The sequence below is a fragment of the Coturnix japonica genome, chromosome 3 (genome assembly GCF_001577835.2).
Source record: "Coturnix japonica isolate 7356 chromosome 3, Coturnix japonica 2.1, whole genome shotgun sequence".
Taxonomy (NCBI): domain Eukaryota; kingdom Metazoa; phylum Chordata; class Aves; order Galliformes; family Phasianidae; genus Coturnix; species Coturnix japonica.
Window position 1 is genome coordinate 12655261 of NC_029518.1, and position 24964 is coordinate 12680224.

General features: G+C 42.6%; 1 protein-coding gene and 1 long non-coding RNA gene across 5 annotated transcripts in view; one reads left to right on the forward strand and one right to left on the reverse strand.

Moving 5' to 3' along the window:
* PLCB1 (phospholipase C beta 1) overlaps positions 1–19633 on the reverse strand; it is a 345117-nt gene extending 325484 nt beyond the window's left edge. For 3 of the 4 annotated variants that reach the window (XM_015857085.2, XM_015857087.2, XM_015857089.2), the window contains exons 1-2: positions 19246–19632; positions 9962–10039 (exon numbers count right to left, since the gene is read on the reverse strand). In XM_015857085.2, the coding sequence (XP_015712571.1) occupies positions 9962–10039; positions 19246–19344 (177 nt within the window). In that variant the 5' untranslated portion in view covers positions 19345–19632. Of the gene's footprint in view, positions 1–9961; positions 10040–19245 lie in introns of all 4 variants that reach the window. The other variant, XM_015857086.1, reaches the window with a different exon arrangement.
* A 440-nt stretch (positions 19634–20073) lies between these two features.
* Positions 20074–24648, forward strand: LOC107310957. Its single transcript, XR_001553808.1, has 2 exons — positions 20074–20180; positions 21477–24648. It is a non-coding gene; the product is annotated as an uncharacterized LOC107310957 (long non-coding RNA).
* Positions 24649–24964: the final 316 nt, after the last annotated feature.

Genomic DNA, 24964 nt, shown 5'->3' on the forward strand with positions numbered 1-24964 from the left:
GAGTGTTATGTTGCCCTTTTTCCAGTCCCCAGGGATTTCACCTGACTGCCATGACTTTTCATTATTGACAGTGGCTTGGCAACTACATTGGCCAGTTCCCTCAGAACTCTAGAATGCATCATACCAGAACCCATAGACTTGTGGATGTTAAGGTACCTCAGGTAGTCATGATTCTGATCTTTGCTTATAGCAGAAGGGATATTGCTTCTCCACTCTCATTGCTTATATCTCCCCACCCACCCACCCCCAGCCTGACCAGCAGATCCTAGACACTTCTTAACTCAGAGGGAAAATCCTCCACCTCCCCTACCTCACCTACTCTTATTATATATCAATTTAAGCACTCTGAAGATGGCGACACAAGCTGGCAATGTCATCCACAATTGTCTGTAACTGCCATTCCAACCATGAGCAAATCCACTTCACTTTCTTAACTTGCTCTGAAGGCAGTCTGTGAAGGGCCATTTTAACAAAACCAGGATGTACCAGAGTTGCACAGCACATGCACTACGGAGCTTATCTAGAAAACAAAGAAATGGCAAAAGCCATCCTTCTGTATAGGCAAAATTTTTGCATGAGAAAATGAGACATGTCCAGGAAACTCAGATACAAATCAAGACAGAGCTGTGTATGCAGATCCTATCATTTCTGCAAAGCAGAATTTGAGCCTGGAGACACAGCGAGGAGGAAACACAATTTTAGCCTCAGTCTCAGTAAGTTCTATATGAAACGTCAGGCATTTAAAAGCAGAAAGATTAAAAAAAAATAAATAAATGAAGGCTTCACTCCAACTTACGAGAAATGCCTCATGTTACTTTCCAGCCAAGAGCAAAAGCCTTCTCAGGGAATTAAGAGGTCTTTTTTCCACTAACTGCTCTGGAAAAGGATCTCTGATGAGGCTAAAATAAACTCTTCCCTCCTTTTAACTACAAAAGGGTAGATAAATTCTCTCCTCTCCTTCTGGCTATGAATCCAGAAGGATTTCTGTCAGTAAAGTGTAGGGATACTATGGAGATGAGTGTAAATACAGACACATTTCAATCATGAGACTGAACAACCAGCTCAATCTCCAGCTTTCTTCATCATAACCCACACTCCTCCCACTCCTTCTTTATCTTTCTGTATTCCTTGACTTCAAAGGATATCAATTCCAAGTTCAACATGCACGTCTGCAAGTCAGAAACTTAAATCTGAGTATGCAACACACTGATATGCAGAAGATGATACTGGTGTGATTTGTAGCTCTCTCGTCACTGATGTCTGCAGTCGGTTTGCTGACAGCCTACCCCTGGCAGCTGCAAAGCAGTACCGTTTATCAAACAATTTCCCCCCATTCTAAAATACACTGCATGTATGTCTAATGAGTCTTGTTCTTCACCTCATCCAATATATGACATCACTATGCTATAAGGATATTCCAGCACGATCTTCAACAGTTGCTTTTCCCAGCAACTTTTACTGGCAGTTTTGGCTGTAGGTTTCCATCTTCCCATGTCTGCAGAAGGGTACAACGCAAAGTGATCTGAGATAACCTTAAGACTACTTGTACCACTTGAATAAGCTTATTTTGCATAACAAGTAGTTTATAACTAACTCAAACCCACATACTGCAGAGAGGATGTGCTTTTTTTTTACCTACAGAAAGAAAACCAAGTTCCTGAGAGTACAATTTTCACAGTGCACTGATATGGGCACATTGTTTAAGTGACAATTGCTAAAGCATGTTACTTTGCTGTCAAGTACCAGTTGCTTATTAGCCACCTCACTGAATTATGGGCCATTTTATTATTATAATGTTTCCTATTGTTTTTCAGCCTTACATCCAGCAACCCTGAGTAAGCACAGAGGAGCTAGGATAATAGATAAGCTTCCTGCAGAATTTTGCTACTGTTTTAATAGTGGCTTCAATGAGCATCACTTAGTACCAGGCAGCTACTCCACTAACCGATGTTTTTGTTATTACTGTTGTTAAACTGCACTTACTGCTGTTTGTCAATCAGATATAACCACCTCTGTGTGCAGTAAATCACCTGTCCAAATTATTCATAGTCCACCTGAGTGAGACATTTTGTACAGGTAAATACGTTAGCATTTGCACAGTTTATTCTACATACTGTTATCAGCAAGACAGCATTCGCCTAGGTCAGCTGCAAGCTGGCTTTCAATAAAGGGTGCTTGAAAGAGCTGGCAGCACAGCTGTGCTGTATCAGCTAACGACTCACAGGCTCCTCCAATTTAAAGGTAGACTTTGCAGTGCTGAGTTGCCAGCGATGCACAGCCAGTTGCGTGGTGCAGCAGCCACAGAAGGCTCAGCAGTCACACTGTGAGAAAGCTCTGGTCATCCCTAGCTCCCATTCAGTACGAGATCTCTCTGAGGATATGGCACAGTGGGAAAATTCCACTTTTGATAGATAATGGCAGCCCTGAAATAGTGCTGTTGTATGTGACCTCAAAGACAAAGTTGTTATTGAGCTAACTGGGCAGCAGCGTGTTTAACAAGGTCCAGAGATTCAGGATTTCAATGCATTCTTCAACCAAAAAGAGGTTTTTTTTATAAAAGCAGCACATACAAAGCACACGTTGGATAAAGATGAGTGCCAGTCTTAAGTCAGATCAATCTCCACAGTATGAATTAAGGCACTGAAAATCACCTTTCCTTGGAAATTAATGCAGACAAAAACCTAAATCCTATGTGTCATCTCTACTCCTTTCTCCTATTTCTAGTGCAAGGGGTATGATTTGACATCAGCAGACCTACAATGTCATATTACGTACTTGAGATGAGAATGTACATCTAATACTGGTTTTTCTTAATAAGTGAAGGATGGACAATGACGTCAAGAAATGAGACTACACTGGAAATCTTACCTACATGGATAGATTCATTAGAAGAAGTAATGAACACTCATTTCCTCTCTGGTGAAGAGCCCTAACTCAGAGAAAATGAAGGAAGCTTGTCTGCTGATAGCCCATACGTGTGAACACGTACAGAAAACAGAGCCAGGAAGGGACAGTGTTTTAACAGTCTCCTCTGTTTTGGTGGGATTTGACACCCTCCAGAACTAACTCTGGATTTTAGTGGCAAAACCTCTGTCTGTCAAGGAGACACAGCCTCACAAAGCATCAGAAAAACCTCAAGCCAGGCCACAAACAGGAGACAATATAATACGCATGCCACTGGCAGAGGCTGCCTACTGATTTTATAGACCTTCTAACCCAGCAGAATATTTGGAGGAGAATGGTGATATGTAAACAGCACCCGTGTAGTTACCAGTGCTCAGAAATTACAGCCAGGCATACACAGTGAATCTAAACCTCTTATGATTTATAGCATGAGGTTGTTTGGGTGACATCCTGGCACTGGGATATTTATATAGAAGACGTCATTAAAGCAAAGAAAATAGGACTGAAAGATGATTCTCTAGGAAGGACTCCACAGAGGGTCTTCTGTCCACATACACTAACTCCACAACAAAGAGGAAATCACACTGTGCAGCAGAGTACAAGGCTAAGGGCTTTGTCATTTCTGCTCTGTGATGCAAACTGCAAGTGTGCAGAGCTGCTGTACAATACACCAAGACTGCAGGAGAGGAAAGCAAGGTCAAGTATACATTTTTAATGGCAAAAAAACTTAATGTAAGTAAGGCATGTATTAGTAGAAAACTGAAAGCTATGTGGGCATTTATTACTTGTAGTTCAAGAGCTTTTATCAATCTTCTAAAAAATAAAAAAGAAACAAAAAAGACCCTTTCAAGCATTTATCACACAAAACTGACTACTAGTAGAATACACACAATCACAGAGGAAGATTGCGCTTATAGAGACAGAACATACTTTAAAGATCATTATTTTCAGTACAGTATCTTCTAAAGTGTTTAAGAATAAAAAAAAAAAATATGAAAGCATAGTTGGGGTGGGAGACAACTGGGATAGGAAGCACAAGAATCTCAGCTTGCACCACTACAGCAAAGAAGCAATCTGACAGACACTGAGAGATCACTTAAACTCCCAGCAGTCAGGCAAGCTCATGTCCTAAAAGCCAGGTTTTTAAACTGTGCTAATAATAGGTCAGTCAGCAAAGCAAATGCTGCAGAAACCCAGACAAATGTACATGCGAGCTGTAGATGTGAACACAAGGGACTTCTCAATTAAGAATAAGAACTGAGACTGAAGACTAACCTTCTACAAACCACTGTTTTTCCACTTACCACAAGCCCTGCATACATTAACATAGCTAACAGCAAGGCGCACAGTGCTGTAGGTTGGAACCACTCTGTACCATGCGCTAAATGAGCACTAACAGGATGCTCTCACCTACCAACAAAGGTTTCCTCTAACAAACAAAGTCAGCACATTGCAGAACAGGAGGCAAAGCAGCCCTAATGCCAAGTTATGGCCAACCATGACAGGTAACCATGCCTTCTGACTCTCAGCCAAAACCTAGTAACATACACTGCTGTTTCTTAAGGCCAAGTATCTACTGACGCATTAGATAGTGTTACGACTGCAAGAGGTGTGAATCATACCAAAATTTCTACCTCAGGCACAAAGCATTTGAGAGCTGGACATGGATACCCATAAATGCCACTTCAGGGCACACTCACCAGTGGAATTAGCCACCAGTTTTCTTCAAAGTATTTAAACTGAAAGTGGCAATCAGTTTTCTACAGCCAGACCACAACTGCTGCTTGCACGCTATTCACCTTTCCAGTACACGTAGTTTTAAATGTTAAACATTTACCAAAATTTCCTCACCCTCAACCTATTTGAACAGAAGACAATGTGGAATCTCCTTGTTAAAGGAAAGTCATAATTCATCATTCACTTATTCATATTAGCAAAGCTAATATTGTTGCATACCACAAAATGTCTTAGGATTGATCTCAGTACCAAGAACTCAGAAGTGCCTGCATTTGGATTTCAAAAGGTTGTAGGCTGCCTGGAATCACCATCCCTTATTCACATTCTTCAGACTCCTCCTTTCAAAAACTGCAAATTGGATCTATATTGTGCATTAGATCCAAGCCTTATTTTCTATTCCTGCCTTCTTCATAGTAATAAGGGAGATATTAGTAGTTGGAAATGCTCATTAGAGATCTTCTGGTTTTGATGTAGTACCATTTCCCCAGCGAACCTTGAACAATTTCCATGTTTTGAAATCGGAGATATTTCCTTTTAAAAATAAAATCAGACTGATGGGAAGCTGACCTCCATGAACCATTTCCTTCCATTTCACTTACGTATGGGAACCCTCCAACAACTTCCTCACCTTCTTCTATTCCACTCACATAGTGAACTTTTCTAGCAGTTCTGCCCTCAGCTGCTTCAAGGCAGTGCTAGGCCCCATAGAATGAACACTCACAGATAAGTTAGATTATCTATTGTCAGTTTGATCTTTGTTCTGTTTCTTTTACATCTGCATCATCTTTGGAGGAAAAGCTTACTTACAAGATTTCACCTTTCAGTGCCAGCACTGCCGAACTGAGTGGCTTCAGCAGTTCCTTAGCATGCAGTGGTGTCCTTGAAAGGCTTATCTTCCATTTCACATTAAAAACCTGACAGCTACACAACTTCAAATGCTAATATTTGCCTGTCATTTTCTTGTCTAAAAAATCCGTAGCGTGTTTAAGCAATGATGCCCCTGGTCTCTGGTTCCTCACACCATTACAGCAGCTCCTAACATTACACCTCAGTTTATCAACCAAGATGACCACAAAACCCAGGCAAAGGTCCAGGTATTTGCATACCGAATCCTACTTATATGGGCACAGCTCTACTTCACATGTACACTCAGCCATCCCCCATTGGGTTTTCAGGCCCAAATACACAGTCACCTCAGGATGCATGAGGAAAAAAAAAGACCTTTGACGCCAAAAAAATTCTCACATTATACACAGAATCACACTGTGCAGTCTCATGAAATGAGGAAGATCTGACTCAGATCACAGTAGCCTTGCTACAGGCTTTTGCAGCAAGCTCATACTCTGTGGCTGAGCTAAAGCATATTGGTACCAGTTTTGTCAGTGATGTTTACATATATGAACAGCTCTATCCCTGCCAGAGGAAAAACTAAAGCAGCTATGCTCAGTTTACTCAATTTTTTCTTTTTAAGACAATGCCAGAGCTGCTGAGTCTGTAGGTAACTCCTAACATCCGTGTTATGCAACTTCCAACTATGGGATACAAAAAAAAATAAGTGCACAAAATGCCAACAATACATATTTCTGGTCCCATTCATCCACTGATGCACTCAGACAGGCATCGCTGTCCTTCTCTAGCTGTGCTGGCAGCCTAATCACACCTAACACTTCCAGCAGCTTCTCATTTCCTGAGAAATGTTTTCTGTTATTACTCCTTTTTACTCTAGTAGACTTTCTCTTCACCTGCTTGAGTTTCAATTTATCTTTCTGCAACACTCATGAATAAGAACAAATGAAAGAAGCGACTTTCTGTTTTTTAAGTAGCAGCAAGGAATCAAGATATGTTTTACTCAGGTCATAAAAAACACAACACAATGAATGCTGTCTGCTTTTCCTACAGTTAGAAGAAACTTTACTGAAACACTAAGGGATGTAAGAGATACAAGCTTGTCACTTTAGTTTTTCAATTTTAAAGAATGAAAATCAACCAGCACTCTGTATACAGGTGAAGCAAATATTGCAGAATCTTCATTAAAGAAAAGACCTTAACACTGAAAGCTACAGTTGAAATCAGAAAGTTGTCCTACCACCAGTTTAAAATGAAAGGGTTTTAATTTCCTCATTATCAGGAAAAATACAGCAAAATGCTACGTATGACACTATTTTGAAGTATTATCTTTACTGGAGACAGCAAAATCTGCTTAGATGTGCAAACACACAGTAAGCATATTAAACTGCAGGATACCACATTGCTCCTGTCAAATTGCAAGATCAGAGTTTCAACAGATTTGCTTAGCAGACCTTCACTGCAGCTGAGACCAATACTAGGATAGGCAGTGAAGGTGAGCCTAGCACATAAAAATCAAAGAGGAGTGGCACATGATCAGAAGAACACATTTGCATTGTAGGCTACTGTTTACTCTGCTGATAAAGTCATTTAAACAGAAATAGCACCAGGCACTTTCTAATACAAAACCTGTTAATGTCCAAAAGTAGCAGTGCTGGGCCTGGCTATCTGGCAGGATGCATCTGTGTCCAAACATATTCAAATGGTCAAAATAAACACAGACGTGAAGGAAAGAAGCAAGGCAGATGGATGTGTATCTTCCATTGAAAGAATCCTGAGCAGTTTACCGTTTACCTTGCCTGAAACTGTCAGATGCAGGAAGAGAAATGCTAATATCCATCCTATACATGAAAAGTAATGCATACCCTCACCAGGAGCTTGGCTCTTCATGTAGTCAGAGCTCAAACTAAGGGACTCCAGATACACTGCCAGACATCAGACACCATGCATTACTCTTCTTTCTTTGCAGAGAGAAAACAATTAAACCATGCAAGACACAGCTCAGCAAGTTAGAGAAAGTTGCCCAGGTACAACCATCTGTGCCCTTAGTTAAATAAAAAGTTAACAACTGGAATAACTTCTGTATTCTATATATATTTTAATGTTTGTGGGCTTTTTTTGCTTGTTTGTTTTAAGATACCTTCACTGACAAAGTGACAGGAACCATCAGAGCTAGATGTCCACCTTAAAAGCCACATCATTGTTCAGTCAGTAATTTACCACTTCGTTGAGTGTCTGGTAAACAGGACAACAAAGTGGCTGGAAAGACAGCTACCATGTTTCATGCCTCATCTCCCTGTCTGTATTCAGAGATTGCCCAGGAAAACATGTCAGACGATCTATGCTCACAAGCACTCTTCTCACAGTTTATCACTCTGTTGATGCAAGATCAATCCATCCATATTCAGAAAGTAACGGGCCTGCTTATGACAAAAGGCAGTTACTTCAAATATAATAACCACGTTAAAAAGAAGAGAAAGCAATCACATAGAGGCTCTATTCTTTTGATACTATTTCTTCATTGGTTCCACTGTCATCACCACTTGTACAAATAAGGAAATGAAGAAAATTTTCTATAATCTCCTTTTTTAATACATTTGTAATTCCAAAGTAAACCCAACCAGCTCTCTGCAACAGCAGAAAGCAGCATTCCCTTCCCAGTCCTTGCAGCATTAGCACCCCACTAGACATATTTACTCTTTAACTAGACGCTGTTATAATGGGGTGTAGAAATGAGCTTTACCTGCTTGTCATGAATTATTAACCAGAAAAATCCCTTTTGCCGCCCTTCACAGAGGCTTGATTTGCAAGTTTTAAAATCAAACTGACACTTAACGTCTCTTGTACAAATACCCAACCTCTTAAAAAACACTCGGGGCATTAGAAATACATTTTTTCATGAATATGAGAACAACAAATCTATAAATAGCTGTTCTTCACAGAATTGCTTCAAGACATTGTTTTTACAGACAACAGTAGGAAACTGAAGTAGGCCTCAGTGCCAAATATATTAAAAGTTAAATAAACTTTCCAATCAACTCTCGCTTTCCATTTATTATTACAAAGTTTGCCATTATTTTTCAACTTAAAAAATTAGTTTATACAATGGAAGGGACAAATCAGTAGACTGGGCTGTGTTTTGGTATAGCTTCTGGGTTGGTATAAATCAGACATATCCTTCAACTTCATTGGGAATCCACTTTGTATCTTTGGACAGTGATTTCACTACACTGGACTGTCAATGCATGAACATGCTATTAACCAGCACCACCTTGCAGAAGCACAAAGTGAGGCAAGGTTTTTACTGCAGCTCCACAACATGACTTCCAAATACACTGACTCAAAACTGTGCTCCACCTCCTCTAAAAAGCAAACATAGGAAGATAAATATGACCTAATGCAACAGTAAATTGACTGTACATTCTGCTCATGCAATGGCTGCTACCTCCTCAAATAACTTCTGCATTGGTATCTAAACATAAAATCAGCATGAACTTGTAAAAAGCAGCTACACAATGAAAAACATGCATATCCAGAGGAAGAATAGCACAGCTACACGTTTAGTCATCTTGGCATACACTTCAAAACAAGGCCAAAGCTCCAACACCATCAGGCTTCCAACAGGCAACAGGTACAAGCACTCAATGAGTACTTGAAAACTCATCTGTAGAAAACTTACTTTGTTTCAAGTTGTTATACAGCATTTTGCCCTAACAACTGCAACAGTAATCTGACATTGTATTTTTCACAATCTTTATGAAACAAATTCCACACAGTTACTGGGGATACCCATGCTTTAACCCTGCTGCTGCTCCATAGCCTCCAACAGCTGGAAGCACAACAGGGCTGATTTCAAGGGGTGACACAGATGTGAAAGTGGTGTAAAGCGGAGATGAATCAAGCCATGATCTTCCCAACAGCTCCCCAGCCATAATAGTGATCCAAGCAAGCAGGAATGTTTTTAAAAGAAAGTAAGTGTCCACTGAGGATTAGTAAGAATTTAGTGACGTGTCTTAACAGGCACAGCCAGGGAGTAGCGCAGCACGAGGATGGATTCAAAGGGAGCTCTGGCCTTTGGGTATTCCGAGACCTATCATTCACCACAGCCAACATCCTCAGTGTATGGAAGGCAAAACAGAGAAACCACAACTTGGAAACAAAACAGCATGCTAAATTGATCCCTGCCAGTAAACTGAAAATGTTTCACATCTCATTGGCCATTAGACCATTAACATGGCTGCATATGATCAGTGTACAGCAGAACTCCACAATTTCTCCCTTCTCTCCATGTTTTGTGCACTAGAGATGAGCCACAGGCCTGTTTATATTTCTGCCCCAGAAGAGCAAATGAACATAAACAGACGCAATGCTTGTCTATTATGTCAGAACTGGCATGCAAAACCTCCTAATTCCTGCCCATCACACCACCAGAAACAGAAACAACCATTCTAGAATAGGAATCATTCACTCTTACCTTGTTTTGATCTGTCCAGTAGAAGAAAAATCCCTGTGGATCTGTTCTGAGTATAATTGGAGTCACAACAGTTGAGTCCTAGATGAAAAAAAAAAACCAACAAATAACACGTCAGCACACATATCATGTAATTACACACTAGCTACTTTGCCACTCATGTTAATGAACTACAATAGTACCCTGAAGGTACACCCTTGCAGGATACCACAAGAGAATTTAGAATCACCTGCCTAATTTCCATGTTCCTGACATAATGCTTTTCCATTACTTAGGAGACAGTGTTAACTAACTCCTGACCTATCAACACATGGAGTATTTCCAGAAAAGCTAGAAATGGAGTTAGACAGGCATAACACTGTTAAACTAGAGTCCATATAATGAAGCACTACAGTTATCAGAAGTCCTATCTGAATCCAGATTAACGTTTATATATAGATCAAGCTAAATGCCTACAAGCTTTATTTAACATCTAAAGTCTGAATTTGACTAGAAAATTCAAATAGCACCTCTTATGCTACAGTAAGGCTCTGTCAATTACTGTACTTAAAACAAAAACAATCACCACAACAATCCTAATCTGATGGTTTCAGTAATGGAAGTACATATATTCTTCTCCCAGATCAACTCAAAACCTGTTTGCTATGGTAAGATACATGGTCTGGGTAACCTGAAAACAAGCATCTTTGCAAATACTAACATTAAGGAGGGCTGATTTCCTGCTAACATATCTTCAGACTGGCACCTGTCCCAGGAGATACAGGCTCAAACTGAAGCCTTTCCCACAAGTGGGTGTTCATTACATCTCTCACCCACTGGGATTCCCTGATACCTAACAATAACTGAAATTTGTGTAGCCTGTTCCTAACAGGATTCCTCCTATCCTTGCTCTATCACTTTTTATTACAATATTACAATTATAATATTTTTTTACACTGCTGCTGCCTTCAGACCCCTACCTTTTTGCTGCATTCAACTAGAAAGCTATGGAGAGAGCACAGAAAAGAGGAGGAAGACATGCAGTGAAAAATAGCTTATGCCTTATCTCTACAGGAAACCTGACTAAGTACCTCCTCAAACAGAATGCATGTTTCAGTTGAAGCATTATAGGTATTTTACAGCTTTAGCATCCACCTACTTCCAAAGCAGCATTATGTGAGGTCAGCCTAAATTCCTTTGAGAACAACAAATCAGGCTCTAATGCACTCAGATCACAAAAATCAACTGCATTTAATTGTAGAGGTTTTCTGTTTGTTTCCTTCTGTAGTAGCAGTGGCATTTGTTGGTGTTGATTATTTGGGAAGGGGAGGAAGGGGCACTTCAAATGCAAATAAAGTTGTTGGAGGTGGCAGGACCATAAACAAGAAATTACAAGGGTCATCTGAGGCAGATAATACTTTCCTACATTTTTCTAGCACTGCAGAACTTGGTGATGGAGTAACAAACTCCCAGTAGCAGACATTCATGAAATAGAGAAGTTTAGTGTGTATTTCTCTTATGCTGAAAAGAAAACAAAACCAAAGGAAATTCTATACCAAGAAGAAATATAAACTCAAACTTTTAAGTGAGTGCACAAATCCTTGTTGTCACTGGAAGATCTGAGGATTAACTGTGCCCCAGTACATCCATACCCCACATGGCTCCACATGAGCTTTCAGAGGTTGGGAACAAGTGCAGCTGTCCCAGTCGGTGCTGTGGGCCGCGTCCCAGCTGGGATCAAGGCTGCTCACACAGCACTGCTGACGCTGTTCTGAGATAACTCTCCTTATTCATCCTACTTCATTTTTCCTGTTTTGTGTTCCATGCAGTCTACTCATAACCGTGTAAAAGAAGGAACGAATAAGACTCTTTCTGCAGTGTCATAAGACATATACACCCAGGGGGGACGGACAAAAGTAGACTGAAGCAATGGGAAACAGACAGGCATGAAGAGATTATGTCTAACATTAATCAGTTGCGGTGGTTTATCGTTTCAAATCAGCTGCTTCAGCCCCAAAGCTGTTTGGATTTGCCTGTGCTGATGACATGTAGCTGTCAAAGCAATACTTCCCTAGATGTGGGCTGTAAGGTTTCAACTATAATCAGAGTCAAAAAAGTGGGGGCTGGGGGGAGAGCCTTAGTATCTCTGAGGTGACATAAAGGAAGCCCCATCATGATAAGGATAATGCTGAGTTAATTTCAGATAAACTGTGCTCCAGAAAGATTTTATATTAAAAGTAGCTATAAAAAAGCAGCCATGCATTATGCCCGTTTGCTAAACTAGCTACACTACTCTGACACTAAGCAGAACATAATTAATACACTGATGAACACAAGAGCCTCACTCTGTCACACTACACAAACATGGGATCAGAGAATAACTTTGTATACGTGGCTCTGTGTACATAAGTCTTAGGAAGCCTTCCACACAGTTAACAGCAGCAATAAAAGCCGTGTGCAGAATGCTTTATATATTCTAAAAGATAACTGCTAAGCCTTCTGAAGCCCCTGCCACTAGGAGCCAGACCACTCAGATCTGGGAGCAGGATGGGAATAAGCCCCTTGAGTCAGGCCTGCATGTTGCGCTGCCCGCTCCACATGAATGCAGCAGGCTCAGTCACATGGAAGAGGTCTGCGGCTTTTATGCTGCTTTGCAATCAGGGATGGCAAAGTTAGGCAATGACCAAAAAGGTACACTGAAAATGAGGTTTAATTTCAGGTGTGGGCCTCCTAAGCCACATCCAACATCAGTGAGCAAAAGAGTGCCACCTCCACTTCAATAGTACTGACCACCAACTCTCTGTACTTCATTCATTACGTGCTAAGGCAGATACCACCACCATGCTAAGGCATTCATTATGTGCTAAGGAAGATATCACCACTATGTTTTATGCCAAGTACAAACCCAGCATTCAAATGATCAGAGAACATCAATAGCGTACCTGTGATGCAAACAATGAATCAATCCCATTATAAATAAGTTTCTAATGGATCCTACAAGGAAATGACATGTTGCATGTACCTCCTCAACTGCAAGATCATAAGTCAGATGAGATTCAATAAACCGTGCAGATACTGATAACATTCCCTATAAACACTCCAGTGAAAATCCATATCAACAGATCTTTAAAAGAAAAGCAGACAAGTTTTACGATCATCTCTTGCTACAGATGGGGCTTACAGCACTGCCCTATTAACCCCAACTGCTTCCCTCTTCAGTCTGACAGCTGAACTACCAAGAAGGGAGGAATAAACTGCCCAACTCCCTGGTAACCTTGTAAAGGAACAACGTGCTAAAACAGAAGGCTGAAGAAGGTGAAATAAGAGCTGGAGGTTGGAAGCAGGACAGGAAATCAAAAATGGAATGCGGTTATGAAATAGGACTGGACACAGGACTAAAAATGAAAGTCAGGGCTCACAAACTGAAATCCCACTTGTTCAACAGGGACACACAGGGAAATATTCTTCACCATTAGAGTGGTTAAACCCTGGAGCAACTGTGCTGATGGCACCACATGACAGGAGCCAGCACTCTGGTAATTAAGACTAACTTCCTGCAATTTTAAGAGCTACCTCAAGCAGGATTTGTTCCTCAGGAGCAGACTCCTGCCTCCTTTCTCGAGGTGTCCATGATCTTGGGCTAATTACAGCCTTATTTCATGCAGTTTCCATTTGTCCTTATTTGTTGTAGGAGTTACAAATTAGGCAGGCAAGAAGAAAGGAATAAAGAAAGGTATGTAGCCAAATGTCAACTGGGACAGTCTTCTCTCTGCCAGATAGCTCTTATGTGACGAGCAAAGAAATTAAACCAAACTGTCCATAGGCATAAATGCAGTATTCCAATTTGAGGGAAAACCAGAACTGTGTTTCCATGGTTTGTTATCTAAGTTTTAGAGATGCTGGGCCCAAATTCATCTGAACTCACTGGGGAATCATTCCAAACATCTGACTGAATGATGCGATGCAGTCTGAAAATGAGGTCCAAGGTACCTAATCACAAATTAAAAATTAGGAGTTTTTAATGTTGGTCTATTTTTTTTTTTTAAATCTAAAACAGACCAATTGGGAACACATTTTGTCATCTAATGGTTCTCATGAAAATTGATTAAAAGATGCTTATGAAGCATTTACTTTATAACACATAAAAGATCCCATAATTATTTATTTCATCACGGTCTTTTTTAGTAAAGAAAAAACAAACATCGAAGTTAAGAACACAGACAGTGCATGCAGGAGACCACTTCAATTCACTCTTAACTTCCCTTTCACATAGGATTCTCATTTGCTGACAAGAGCTGTGTTCCATTTTTCACCTTCCTTAATATTTAGCAACACTCCAAATGCTCTGACTCTTCAACAGCAGATATAAGCTGCAGCTTAAACCACACAAAGGCTTCTCCAGATCTTCTATGGAACACATCTATTCACCCTGCAGGACAGATGCTTTCTTAATATTCAGCATTTCAAGAGGAAATGTTAAGCAATCTGATAATCACCCACATTGCAAACTACATGAACCACAACTTCTATTCATTTACGTTAAATATTTTAGATAGCACAGAGCCAGTACTTGTCTATTACATGATGAGCAACAAAGAACAGAAAACCAACAAGAAAAAAAATCCAAAGAGTCTGACTAACTTCTCCCCTCCAGGCTGAAAACATTCAGAAAAAAAATAAACTATTTTCTGCTTATTGTTTTAGTTTTAAATACAGAGAACAATAGTTGCTTGTTTTTCCACAGTCTCTGTAATACACTGCAGTGGAAGACTTGAGTTTCAAAATATACAGGTTGGGGATGGAGGGGAAGCTATAGGAGCTTTTCTATTTCCCCAACATCTTCAAGTCCTTCTGAAGATTTCTGGTCTTCTTTCTGCTGTTTGTTCTCAGCTTATCATTAACAATGACACTTGGATGCTCCATCTCCTTTAAGCTTTCAAGTAAATGTATCCCTATACACCAGATAATCTTCTTGAAAAGATTCCAAACAAATAAAGCCTGAAAACTACACATAGCACTCATCTGAGCTCAAAAACACTCATAAAGGCAAAGATTAGCTCCAGGAGAAATGTGGTATTAAAATAGAACTTAGAATAGCTGGCTCATTTTTGCTTCTTGCTGGAATAGCTGATGTTGCAGCCACTAACCAATACTATCTACCAGGAGTTTTGTTTCAGTAACTAAAGATTTTCTCTAATAAGAAAGGCAACCACACCCCTCAACTTAGGTAATGATGCATTACCTCACTGTAATGGTTAACTTGCTATTAAAAGTAAATAGCATAAGCCACAGAGAAACCAGTCAAATTCTTCATGTAAAGTACATATTATCACCAGTGAAGATAAGAAAGCCTTTAAGCAAGAGCTAAAAACAAACCTATTTCTGAATTAACTTGCTTCAGTGTGCCAATGACTGCATTTGGAAAACCACACTTCAACTGTGCTGCTGAGCTCTTTGTTAACTCAGTCATACCCATCTTGTTCCCACCGCAAAAACACAACACAGCCAAGGCAGGATTGAGCCCCTTCAGGCTTCATTCAGATCAGTGCTGAGGAAGTCCTTTATACTCAAGTTTCATTGATCTCCTCAGCTAGCAACATACCTGCACTAAATGCAACCACCTACAGAAGAGCTTCACCCATAGACTTAATGGCAGCTTTTTTATTTATTCAGTTTGGACTGTTTTAAAACTCATCAGGAACAGCTATTACAACCCTTAGTTTCACCACAGCTGAATGAATCAAGGCAGCTCCTCTTCAAGCCTTCCCTCTCCTTTCACAGTCCTTGCTTCTCTCTAAGAGCATCAGAGCTCATCTGTTTAAAGACCACACACCAGTACTTAGGAAATTCACTGTCTCTTTATGGCAGTAAAGGGGAAGTGGTTATAAAAATCCCAAAGGCACCATGAGGCAGCTCAGGAAGCTGGTACCATAAGCCAGACATGCACTCCCATGCATCCCCAAAAACCCTACAAAGCATCCCCAGAAACCCTACAAAGCCAGTCACTTTTGTCTTCCACTCATTTAAACTTCAGCCATTTCCTTACAGTACTTTGTGAACCCAATGCAAATATCAAGAACAATAACTCTAAGATGTATCTTCTTGACTATAGAACTATTGTAGATTAAAAGAGAAATAGCAAGGGAAAGCAAAACAACAGGACAGCAGTCAGTCGGACTTTAGTGCTTTATGTTCTGACTTGATTTAGTTTGTGAAGAATCTAGCAGGCATTACATGGCTGAATATAAGTGACATTACAGCCAGTGCCAATGCGCAAACATGTGACTTGACCTGCAAAGCCAAAACTCTTTAATTGTCTCTGATGCTTTTACAATTCAGAAACTGAAAACAGTCTGAGGAGGAAATGGAACATGAAGGTTCCTGAACTGCCTGCCTTCCAACGGCGTGTATTTAACCCCAAGATGACAGAAACTCTGCCTCTCCTCTGCCAGGCTCTTAGCAAGGCTCAGGTAAGGCTTTTCTCTTTCCAAGTGGACCGCCTTCATGCTTGGGGGGGAGGTGGCAGCGCAGGAGGAGATGCAGGCACTGGATAAGGCTCCCACAGAGTACATAGCATGCTTCCCTGCTCTTCCTTAGAGGGGATGCTCATGTAACAACTTCAGACCCCCAGCTATGTACCAGCAGCCTCAGAGTTACCAATCAGGCACAGAGTTCAGGATGGGGTGTGCATGGGTGGCTCTGCTTCCAAGTGTGCACCACTGCTGCTTTTCACATGCGTGTTCTGCATAGCACCCTGCAGCATCCTTCTGAAAGCCACCAAACACATTCCTTAACAACTGTTACTCCATACACCAAGAAATTCCTCACACGCCTCTCGTGCCCTGGTTAAAATTCTTTCTGCATTCTCATTTTCTAAAAGCACTGTTTTATGCTTGGTTTTTTTCAGTGTCTTAATTTCTATCAGCTGAAAAAATTTTGCTCTGGGCTTAAACTTGGTTCAAGTCATAGGAATGGACAAAAAAAAAACCTCCTTTGCTTTAAGAGAAGTTAAGGAAAAAGTCTGTAGAGCCATGTGCAAAACAAGACAGCAAGAAAGTGTACTGAAAGGCTATTGCCTACAACGGGGACTCAGGATCAGACTCCCATTCATTCTTTGTGAGCCATAAACACCAGTACATGAGCCCAGCTTTTCTGACCAGCCCTGTGAGCACAGCAGATCCAAAGCACTCACCGTGGTCAATCCCATTTCATTGTTACATTTTGTAGTTTACCATTCCTCATTACAGCCTACTGTTTCACTCAGAGCTGGTGCATGTGTACTTGCACAACAGACCGCAGAGGTTCAGATTAGTGATCGTCATTCTTTACAACTCCACAACCAGATTCATTTGATAGAAAACAAATACTCTGAAGAAGTTACTGGCTACTCAGGGACCAGCACTTTTCAAAGTTACTAAATGTGCATTAGTCTACAGACGTCCTTATAGCCAGGATGCCAAAAGAGATTAATTTCCCCTGATATCTGATTTCATGATGCTTTTGCTGCTGAGAAAAAAACACCATGAGCAAAACTCAGGACTGGGAGGGCAACATGAGTTGTCAGCAATGAGTTAACGCAAGTATTCAGCATCACACAGGTGTAGCTCAATACACATCAATTTCCACAGTCTCCCTGAATTAGTGGGTAAAAGTACTCCCTCAACACAACAGAACTCCCTCAGTAACACATTCCAGGCAATACCCACATGTCACTCACTATCACCTTTAGCCCAAACAGTACATTTATAGGCATCTTAGCCCTTCTTTTATTACTGCAATGCTGACATTTAAAATTGAAGATCTTCCATTCAGCCTGTGGCAAACAGAATTTGAAGCAGGTGCTCTTCTTGCACATTGGACATCCTAAAGTAGGCAATACAATGCTCTGGAAATTGCATGCAAATCATTTCAATTGTTGCCTAATTGCTCCAAGTCCCATTCTGGAGACATAAATCACCATTCACTTGACCCTTGCGTTTATCTGTGTAAACATCTTGGTAGCTTACAAAAAATACAACTACGCTGGCAAAGGCTGAGGTTATTTTGCTTATATGCTAATTAAAAAGAAACAGACCAAAGGCAATCCTTCTGTCTCTCTGACTGTCAGACGAGTCATTCGAGCTCAGTTCCATCTATCTTCTCAACAATCATAACCTGTCTCAAAGCACTGTTTATTACTGCAGACAAGGTCAGATTGCAGAGTTTATTAGAAAGGTATCAGCCTTCCCTCGTAAATAAAATGCCACTCTACAATTTGTTCACTTCTTTGACGTTCTTTCCTTCCTTGAAAGCGCTTGTTACAGGTTTATAGAGGTCAGGATTACACATTTGGCTCCCGGACAGGCTGAGAGCAATGGCAAAACCACAATACACAGCAGAACAATTGTCAGACACATGCACTGCCCCTTCTCTGCTGTCCCTCCAGTTGCTGTTGTGCAAGTCTTCAGTGCAGCCAAACGTACAGAAGAAGTGTGAGAGCTGTGACGCATTCCTCAAGTTAATCTCAGCAGCTCCCACAACACTCAGCCTGTCCGGTGTTCCAGCCTGCCTTCCCATCTGCTCCTCTGTCCCTATATACCCATCGCAGGCAGACTTTTGGGCACACAACTGGGGGACAAACACCCAGCCTCATACGGGATGCATAATACTGCAAGAGCAAAGCTAGGAGAGAACCCATCCTCTCCGCTTTCCCTTTCCACTACAGATGATTCTCACTTTCATGACCTGGCAATAAGAAAGCCGACCAGAGAAGGGCTACCTTTCTCTGACAGCATCCCAGGCACAGCCTGCAAAGGCAGCCAGAACAGCTGCCCTGCTGACGGTAAAGCAACAACCACGCTGCTCTGCGTGAAGCAACGCAAATGAAAAGTGACAGGAAGCAGCAAGTGGGAAGCAGGTGCGATTTTAAGCGTCCCAAGTAACCGGAGGAAGGAGAGGGGCGGGAATACTTGACCCGTGGGATAACGTGCCCGGAGCTGGGCAACAACACCAGGCCTGGGAAGGCAGCGGGAGGAGCGCGGAGGAGACTTCAGTGTTGGAGAAAGTTTGGGCGCACGAGGCTGATGCTTCGGCAGCGCCCCCCGGTGCGGACGGACCCTGCGAGCCGCCGGCCTGTGCCGGGACAAGAGCCCCGGCCGTGCAGTGCGGCTGCCTCCACCTCCACCTGCCCCGCTGGGCGGGCACGGTGCCCGCGGGGCGGCCCGGCCGGACGTTCCTCCCGTAGGAGCCGGAGCCTCCCGACCGCCCAGCGCCCGCTGCTGCCCCGCGCCGTGCCCGGGCCGCTCGGCCCGAGAGCCGAAGCTACTCACATCGTCCCATTTGACGAATTTGATGCCTTTCTTCAGCGTGTCGGAGACGCAAACGGGCTTGAGCTGCAAAGCGTGCACCCCTGGCTGTGCCCCGGCCATCTGCACCGCATTTACGCGCTCGCTCCGGAGCGGAAAAGCCGCTGGAGACGGCGGCCGCCTCGGGAAGGACGGCGGGGCTCCGGGAACAGCCCCGGGAGAGAGGCCGGGAACCGCGCTGGGCGCGGGCGGAGGAGCGGCCGCCGAAACGGAGAGCGAGAGGCTTCACTGGCGCCCGAGGAGGAGCCCGGCGCGGCGGCCAGGGCGAGCCATGCGGCGGCACATCCCCTATATACCGCCGCTCGCTCTCACACGCGCAGGCAGGGCACGGCTCGAGCGGCGCTGCCCGCTCCCCGCCCGCCCCTCCTCCGCCTGGCTCGGCCCCCGAGGTTCCCCCGCGCGAGGTCAGCGCGACGAGCCGGCAGCGCTGCGGCGACACCTGGCGGCCGCGGGCAGCACGGAGCGGCACCGCAGCGGGGCCGGGCCGGGGGGCGCGGCGGGGGGGTGTCCGTGCCCGACTCGGGTCGCTGTCGGTGGGGCCGCCCGGCCGAGCCGCCCCGCGGAGCGCAGCCTGGCCGGCATGAGGGATACGGCGGGCAGCCGCCGCCCTCCGGCTGGCAGTGCCCGGGCCGAGGCCTAGGTTGGCTCCGATCCCGGGGCGGCCCTCGGGGGAGCGTGGGGCCGGGGGGAGGGACGGTCTCTGTCCTCCAGCGGCCGGTAGTTGCCTTCCTCGAAGGCACAGGGTCAACCCTTGGCCCCGAAACCGGCGGAGCTGAAAGGCACCGGCCTCACGGAAAGGGCTACGGGAACACCGGTGGCAGCGCAGGGGAGAAAACCACCCGGAAAGAGGCAGCCGAGTGTCCCTGCCAACGTCCCAGCGTACCTGACAGGGACCAAAGGTGAGTGTCTCAATCGCTTGTCCTACGACGGGAGAGGTGAACAACGAGTTGTACCTCCTGCCCACACCGGGCTCCACGAGGTGTGAGCACAAGGGAAGCCGGGCACTGTTTTAAGGAACAGGCATGGCACAGTTTTCCAGGATAAAAAGCATAATGGCAGGGCAGTACTGCGACCCCAAAGTGATGAATAGGGCAGCAAAAGAGGAAAGAGTCTTAAAGAAAACGGTGCATGCAATTCCCATCATGACTTTTGCAGAATCGCTTTCCCAAAGCTTTGTGCTCTCACAAAAATAAAGCAGCTTCCCATCATTTCTTCATTCAGTTCAGTTATGTTCCACAAAAAAAAGCAAGAAAGAACAAGGCAAAATCGCCTTTTACCCACCAAAACCCTAAACCCAAGGTTTCTAAGGAAGGATTTTTGAAGAACAAAGTTATATGAGCTCCAGAAATGCCTTTGTCTCTTTTCACTCCCCTGTGCAGCCACGGTAGATAGGAAGCATCCGGTGACACAGCACGAGAGATCTCAGATTTCTCTGTAGAGGTTTTCAGTTGACCCATACGATTTTGGGGAGGAAGGTCAAACTTCCTCCATAGACAAAGCAAACGGTGTAGGAAAGAATGTCTACAAAGAAAAAAATGGCTTTGTTTCAGAGGAATGGTGTTTTAAGAAATTACTAGGTAGAAATATATGTATTAGATAAATGGGGAGGAAGCTTTCTGGTTTTGTTTGTTGTTTTCTGTTTGTTTGGGGCTTTGTTTTTAATTGGAAAGCTACAAAGGTGGCACGTCGGACTCAGATTTGTTCTTAGTTCCTGAGCTGTTAAAACTTGCTGGGCCTCTTCCAACTTTCTTCCCTTCAGTTTCCCTTTTCCTTGCCTTTAGTGGGATCTGCATCCACACCTCTCCAATAGTCTCAGCAGACAACAGACATGTTCCGTGGCCAATCACTCCATTTGCTCAGTTGTTCTGTTACCAGCCTGCCATGCAAATACGGGTCAGGGTGAAACTCTGCTCATTTGTTGCTCTGATATTTCCCATTGATTTGCTATGAATTAAATGATGACAAATTCAGGGTTTGACTGCACTGACATAGGTATGGGATTGGTCTATTTTGATGGGGGTAAGGGACAGAGCTTTTCAGTCCCATTTTCACAACTACCTTTTCATTCCGAAATATATTACATCAATGAACAGAAATGAAATACTTAAATCCTTAGAAAATAAGAGCAGAGAGCACAGATACTGCAGAATCATGATCACCTAAGACCACGCTCACCTCAATACTTGTATTCACAGCAGTCTGCCGAAACCAGCTGTTTGAATGATGTGAAACTACTGCAGGTGGAGGCATCTCTGGCAGTTATCTCAGCAAGGCTGTAATACATAGTTCTCTGACCTGGCCTTCCTCGAACTGTTAGGGGAAAACAGATACAATTCAATGATACCACTCAATTTCTGATGGTGCTTTACTTGGACATGATATTTCAAATACAAAGAAAAGAAAACCAAAACTGTTTGGAGCAACGTTGTGGCTTTTCAGTCTTAATCTGATGAAGTGTAGCAGAACGTGGCATTTGGCCAGAGGGAAACATGCCTTTTATATGGCAGATATATCATGGATTTTGCATTCAGAGGAGGAAAAAGCACAAAAGGAAATGGCACTGTGACTGCCTACTAAGCAACAGATCTGGAAAGTGCTTAATATTCAGTGTCTGATGAAATCAGTGGGAATTGAGTTCCAACCCAGCTAGCTAGCTTATGTGTTATCAGTGCTGCTCAATCAGCCTCTGCTCCAGCTAAGGATACATTTTTTGCTACATAGTACATGTTTCAAACACTTAAATTCTATGTGTGTCTAAATTGAAACTTTCTTTTCTCATGGCATCAGTGACCTGGAAATAGGCTAAGCTCAGCGGGATCCTTATACCCATAAAGAGTACAATTATCATTAAGCGATTGCTCTATGTCAGGCAAAGGAAGAAGCAGGCGCATCATATCCAGATGAAATAATAGGGCTTATGAAATACCAAGATTGTTATGCCTGTATTCTGTTTCTTAGTTAAATTCCTGCCCAGGGAGGTGGTAGAGTCGCCATCCCTAGCAGTGTTCAAGGATGAGGAGCTATGAGATATGGTTTAGTGGTTTGCAGTAGCAATGGTTGGACTAGATGATCTTGTGGGTACTTTCCAACCTTGTGATTCTATGATTCTTCTCTACTCAGCCTCTTTTAGTTTCATGAGATGGAAATGGAGCTGTATTGCTAATGATAATAAACTTGGCTGTGAAATTATTCTGGTAGTTATTTAAAAATATACTTCTCAGGTGGGATCCACCTGGTCTTGCATTGCTGCAGGGAATAACTTCTGCGTGTTTTTGGGTTTGCAGCCTGGACTGTAAAATGATTGTCTTGTGTAAATAAGTTACTAGAATGCAATATGCCCGTAAATCACCGTTTGTATAACATATGCTTGTGTGTCACTATTTAATTTCCTGGAAAATAAGCTGAATATACAATACATTTAGGTTCAGATGTGCAAATGGATGTTGGCAGCTACGAGAAAGGCACTACAGCATTGATCACAGTTGGGTCAAATGAAAGCTGTACTGAAAGACTGTATCGTGAGGGGATATGCATTAAAATCTAGCTTTTATTTTTGTGAAATATTTTGTGAAATATCTCAGTGCCACTTGATATCCTGAATTTCTTGGTGAAAATCTACATTTTGAAGAGAAGCAGTGGCCCCTGACTTGAAAATGCTTAAGTACAGTGGTGTAACTGGTGTACAGACAGTTAAGCATAAGTGACAGTGCTCGCAGGATTTGGGATTAAAGATAAACTCATCTTCGACAGAGGTACGTTATCCTAATTGCATTTTAAATTGGACCAAATTATGCTTTAATGATCAGTGGGAGCAGGATTGTTAACTTCTACACAGCAACTTTCCAGAAAAGGAAGAAAATGCGACCCCGTATCTCTGGTAAAAGCACAGTCATTCTGAGAAAGGAGCCTTTCAATTTGTTTAGACTATAAAACTCAAATCTTTCCACTGAGACACAAATACACTGAGAGACAAATATAAGGCAAGGTATAGTGAGGCTGCCTTGTAGATGACTGTCATGTCAAAAAATGAAACCTACTAAAGGTAATAGCCCCAAGTGAGATTTTTTTAAGTCACTCATTTACTGTAAGAATTCACCTGTTATATTAGTACTTCTATAAACTTATGACCGGTGGCCATAGATACGTTTGTATTTAATGTGATCAATTTATTGATGTCATGGGTAAATAACATCAGCAGACTGATATACCTTTGATCTTTATGAGTAAAGCTAATAACTTATGTGGCACAGCCACTCAATCAGGTGACTCTTCAAGAATGAATATCAAATTCTGGCACACAAAACACCACCATAGCAACAAAGACAGCCTGGCAACAGCAGCTGCTGCATCAAAAGAAAATTGGAAGGGGAGGGAATGATCTTGTACAAAAGTCTATTTCTTGTCAAAAGCAGTTTAATTTTTTTTTTTCCTTCCCATCAGCATCATAAAATGTCTTTAAAATAATGAGAGAATAAAGATGAATGCACAGTGTTTGGAATTATTTATGACACAGGCGGTTGCTTTGTGTATATGAAATGACTGTTACACTGTTACACTTCCTGGGACCATAATGTACAGTGGATGAATGGTCCTGGTACACAGCTGGCACCTGTAGATCTCTGTGCTGCAGGAAACCATACGTGGTTCCTCCATGCAATGCCCTGCCTGAGGATCCTGAGGATGAACGACCCACTGAGGATGAATGACTTTCTGACCCACTGGAACCTCAGATACCCAGCATGACATTTCATGTCACAATAAGATTAATTTGTTACTGTAGCAATTAGCAGAGCTCTACACGTGTGCTTTTCACACATGCATTCATGTACATTGTCAGAAGCTGAAACTGATCTGGATGCAAATATTTACTTTTACTAAGAATCTTCCCTTACTTTCCTGTTAACCCTGTCAGGGCCTTGAGGGCACTAAGGCTATAAAGGCCCTGACCCTGGGGTCTTCTTCCAGCCCTGCCCGTGGCACAGGGCCCCATTTCTTCTCAGCCTGGGACCATCAGTCACTGATGGGGGAACTTTCCATGGTGCCCAGCATTGTTGTCCCCAAGGATCCCTTGGCCCTTGTGTTGCCATGACATTCCTTGCCTAAGCTCTACTTTAGGCAAAACTATTACCAGAAAAGCACTAAATTACTAAAGTATTTACCCAGTTAGAGTTACAAGTCAAAAAGCCAGTAGCCTGGTTCCCAGGAAAGGTGTTAATTCACCCTTTGCTACATAACATAACTTGCTCTTGCTTCTCTAGTTTATAGCATTTTTAATAGCTTTTATTTTCCTTCTGCAGATTGTTAAAACTTGCCTGTAAAACATGCAAAATATTTAAAGAGTGCTGAATAAAGTTATTTGTGAAGGACTTCAGTGCTTACTAGATTTGTTAAATCACAGCTGGTCTAAACTATCAGAGGTTCACCGACTTCAAAGCCAGGCATTTTCTTACACCACTGTCATATCTGCACGTTTTTGTTTTGTTTTGTTTTTTTTTACCTGATTCTTAGTATTTATGTGGGTAGATTAGAATCAACTGGAAAGCAGCCCATCTCACCTGCTCTTATTTACATCCAATTTAGCTGTGAGTTGAACTTAAAGACAAAAATAAGATGGGTTGCAAAGCAGGCGTTGCAATGAAAACAATCTTCAACCCACAGCCCTGCTGGAAAACAAAACTTCCGT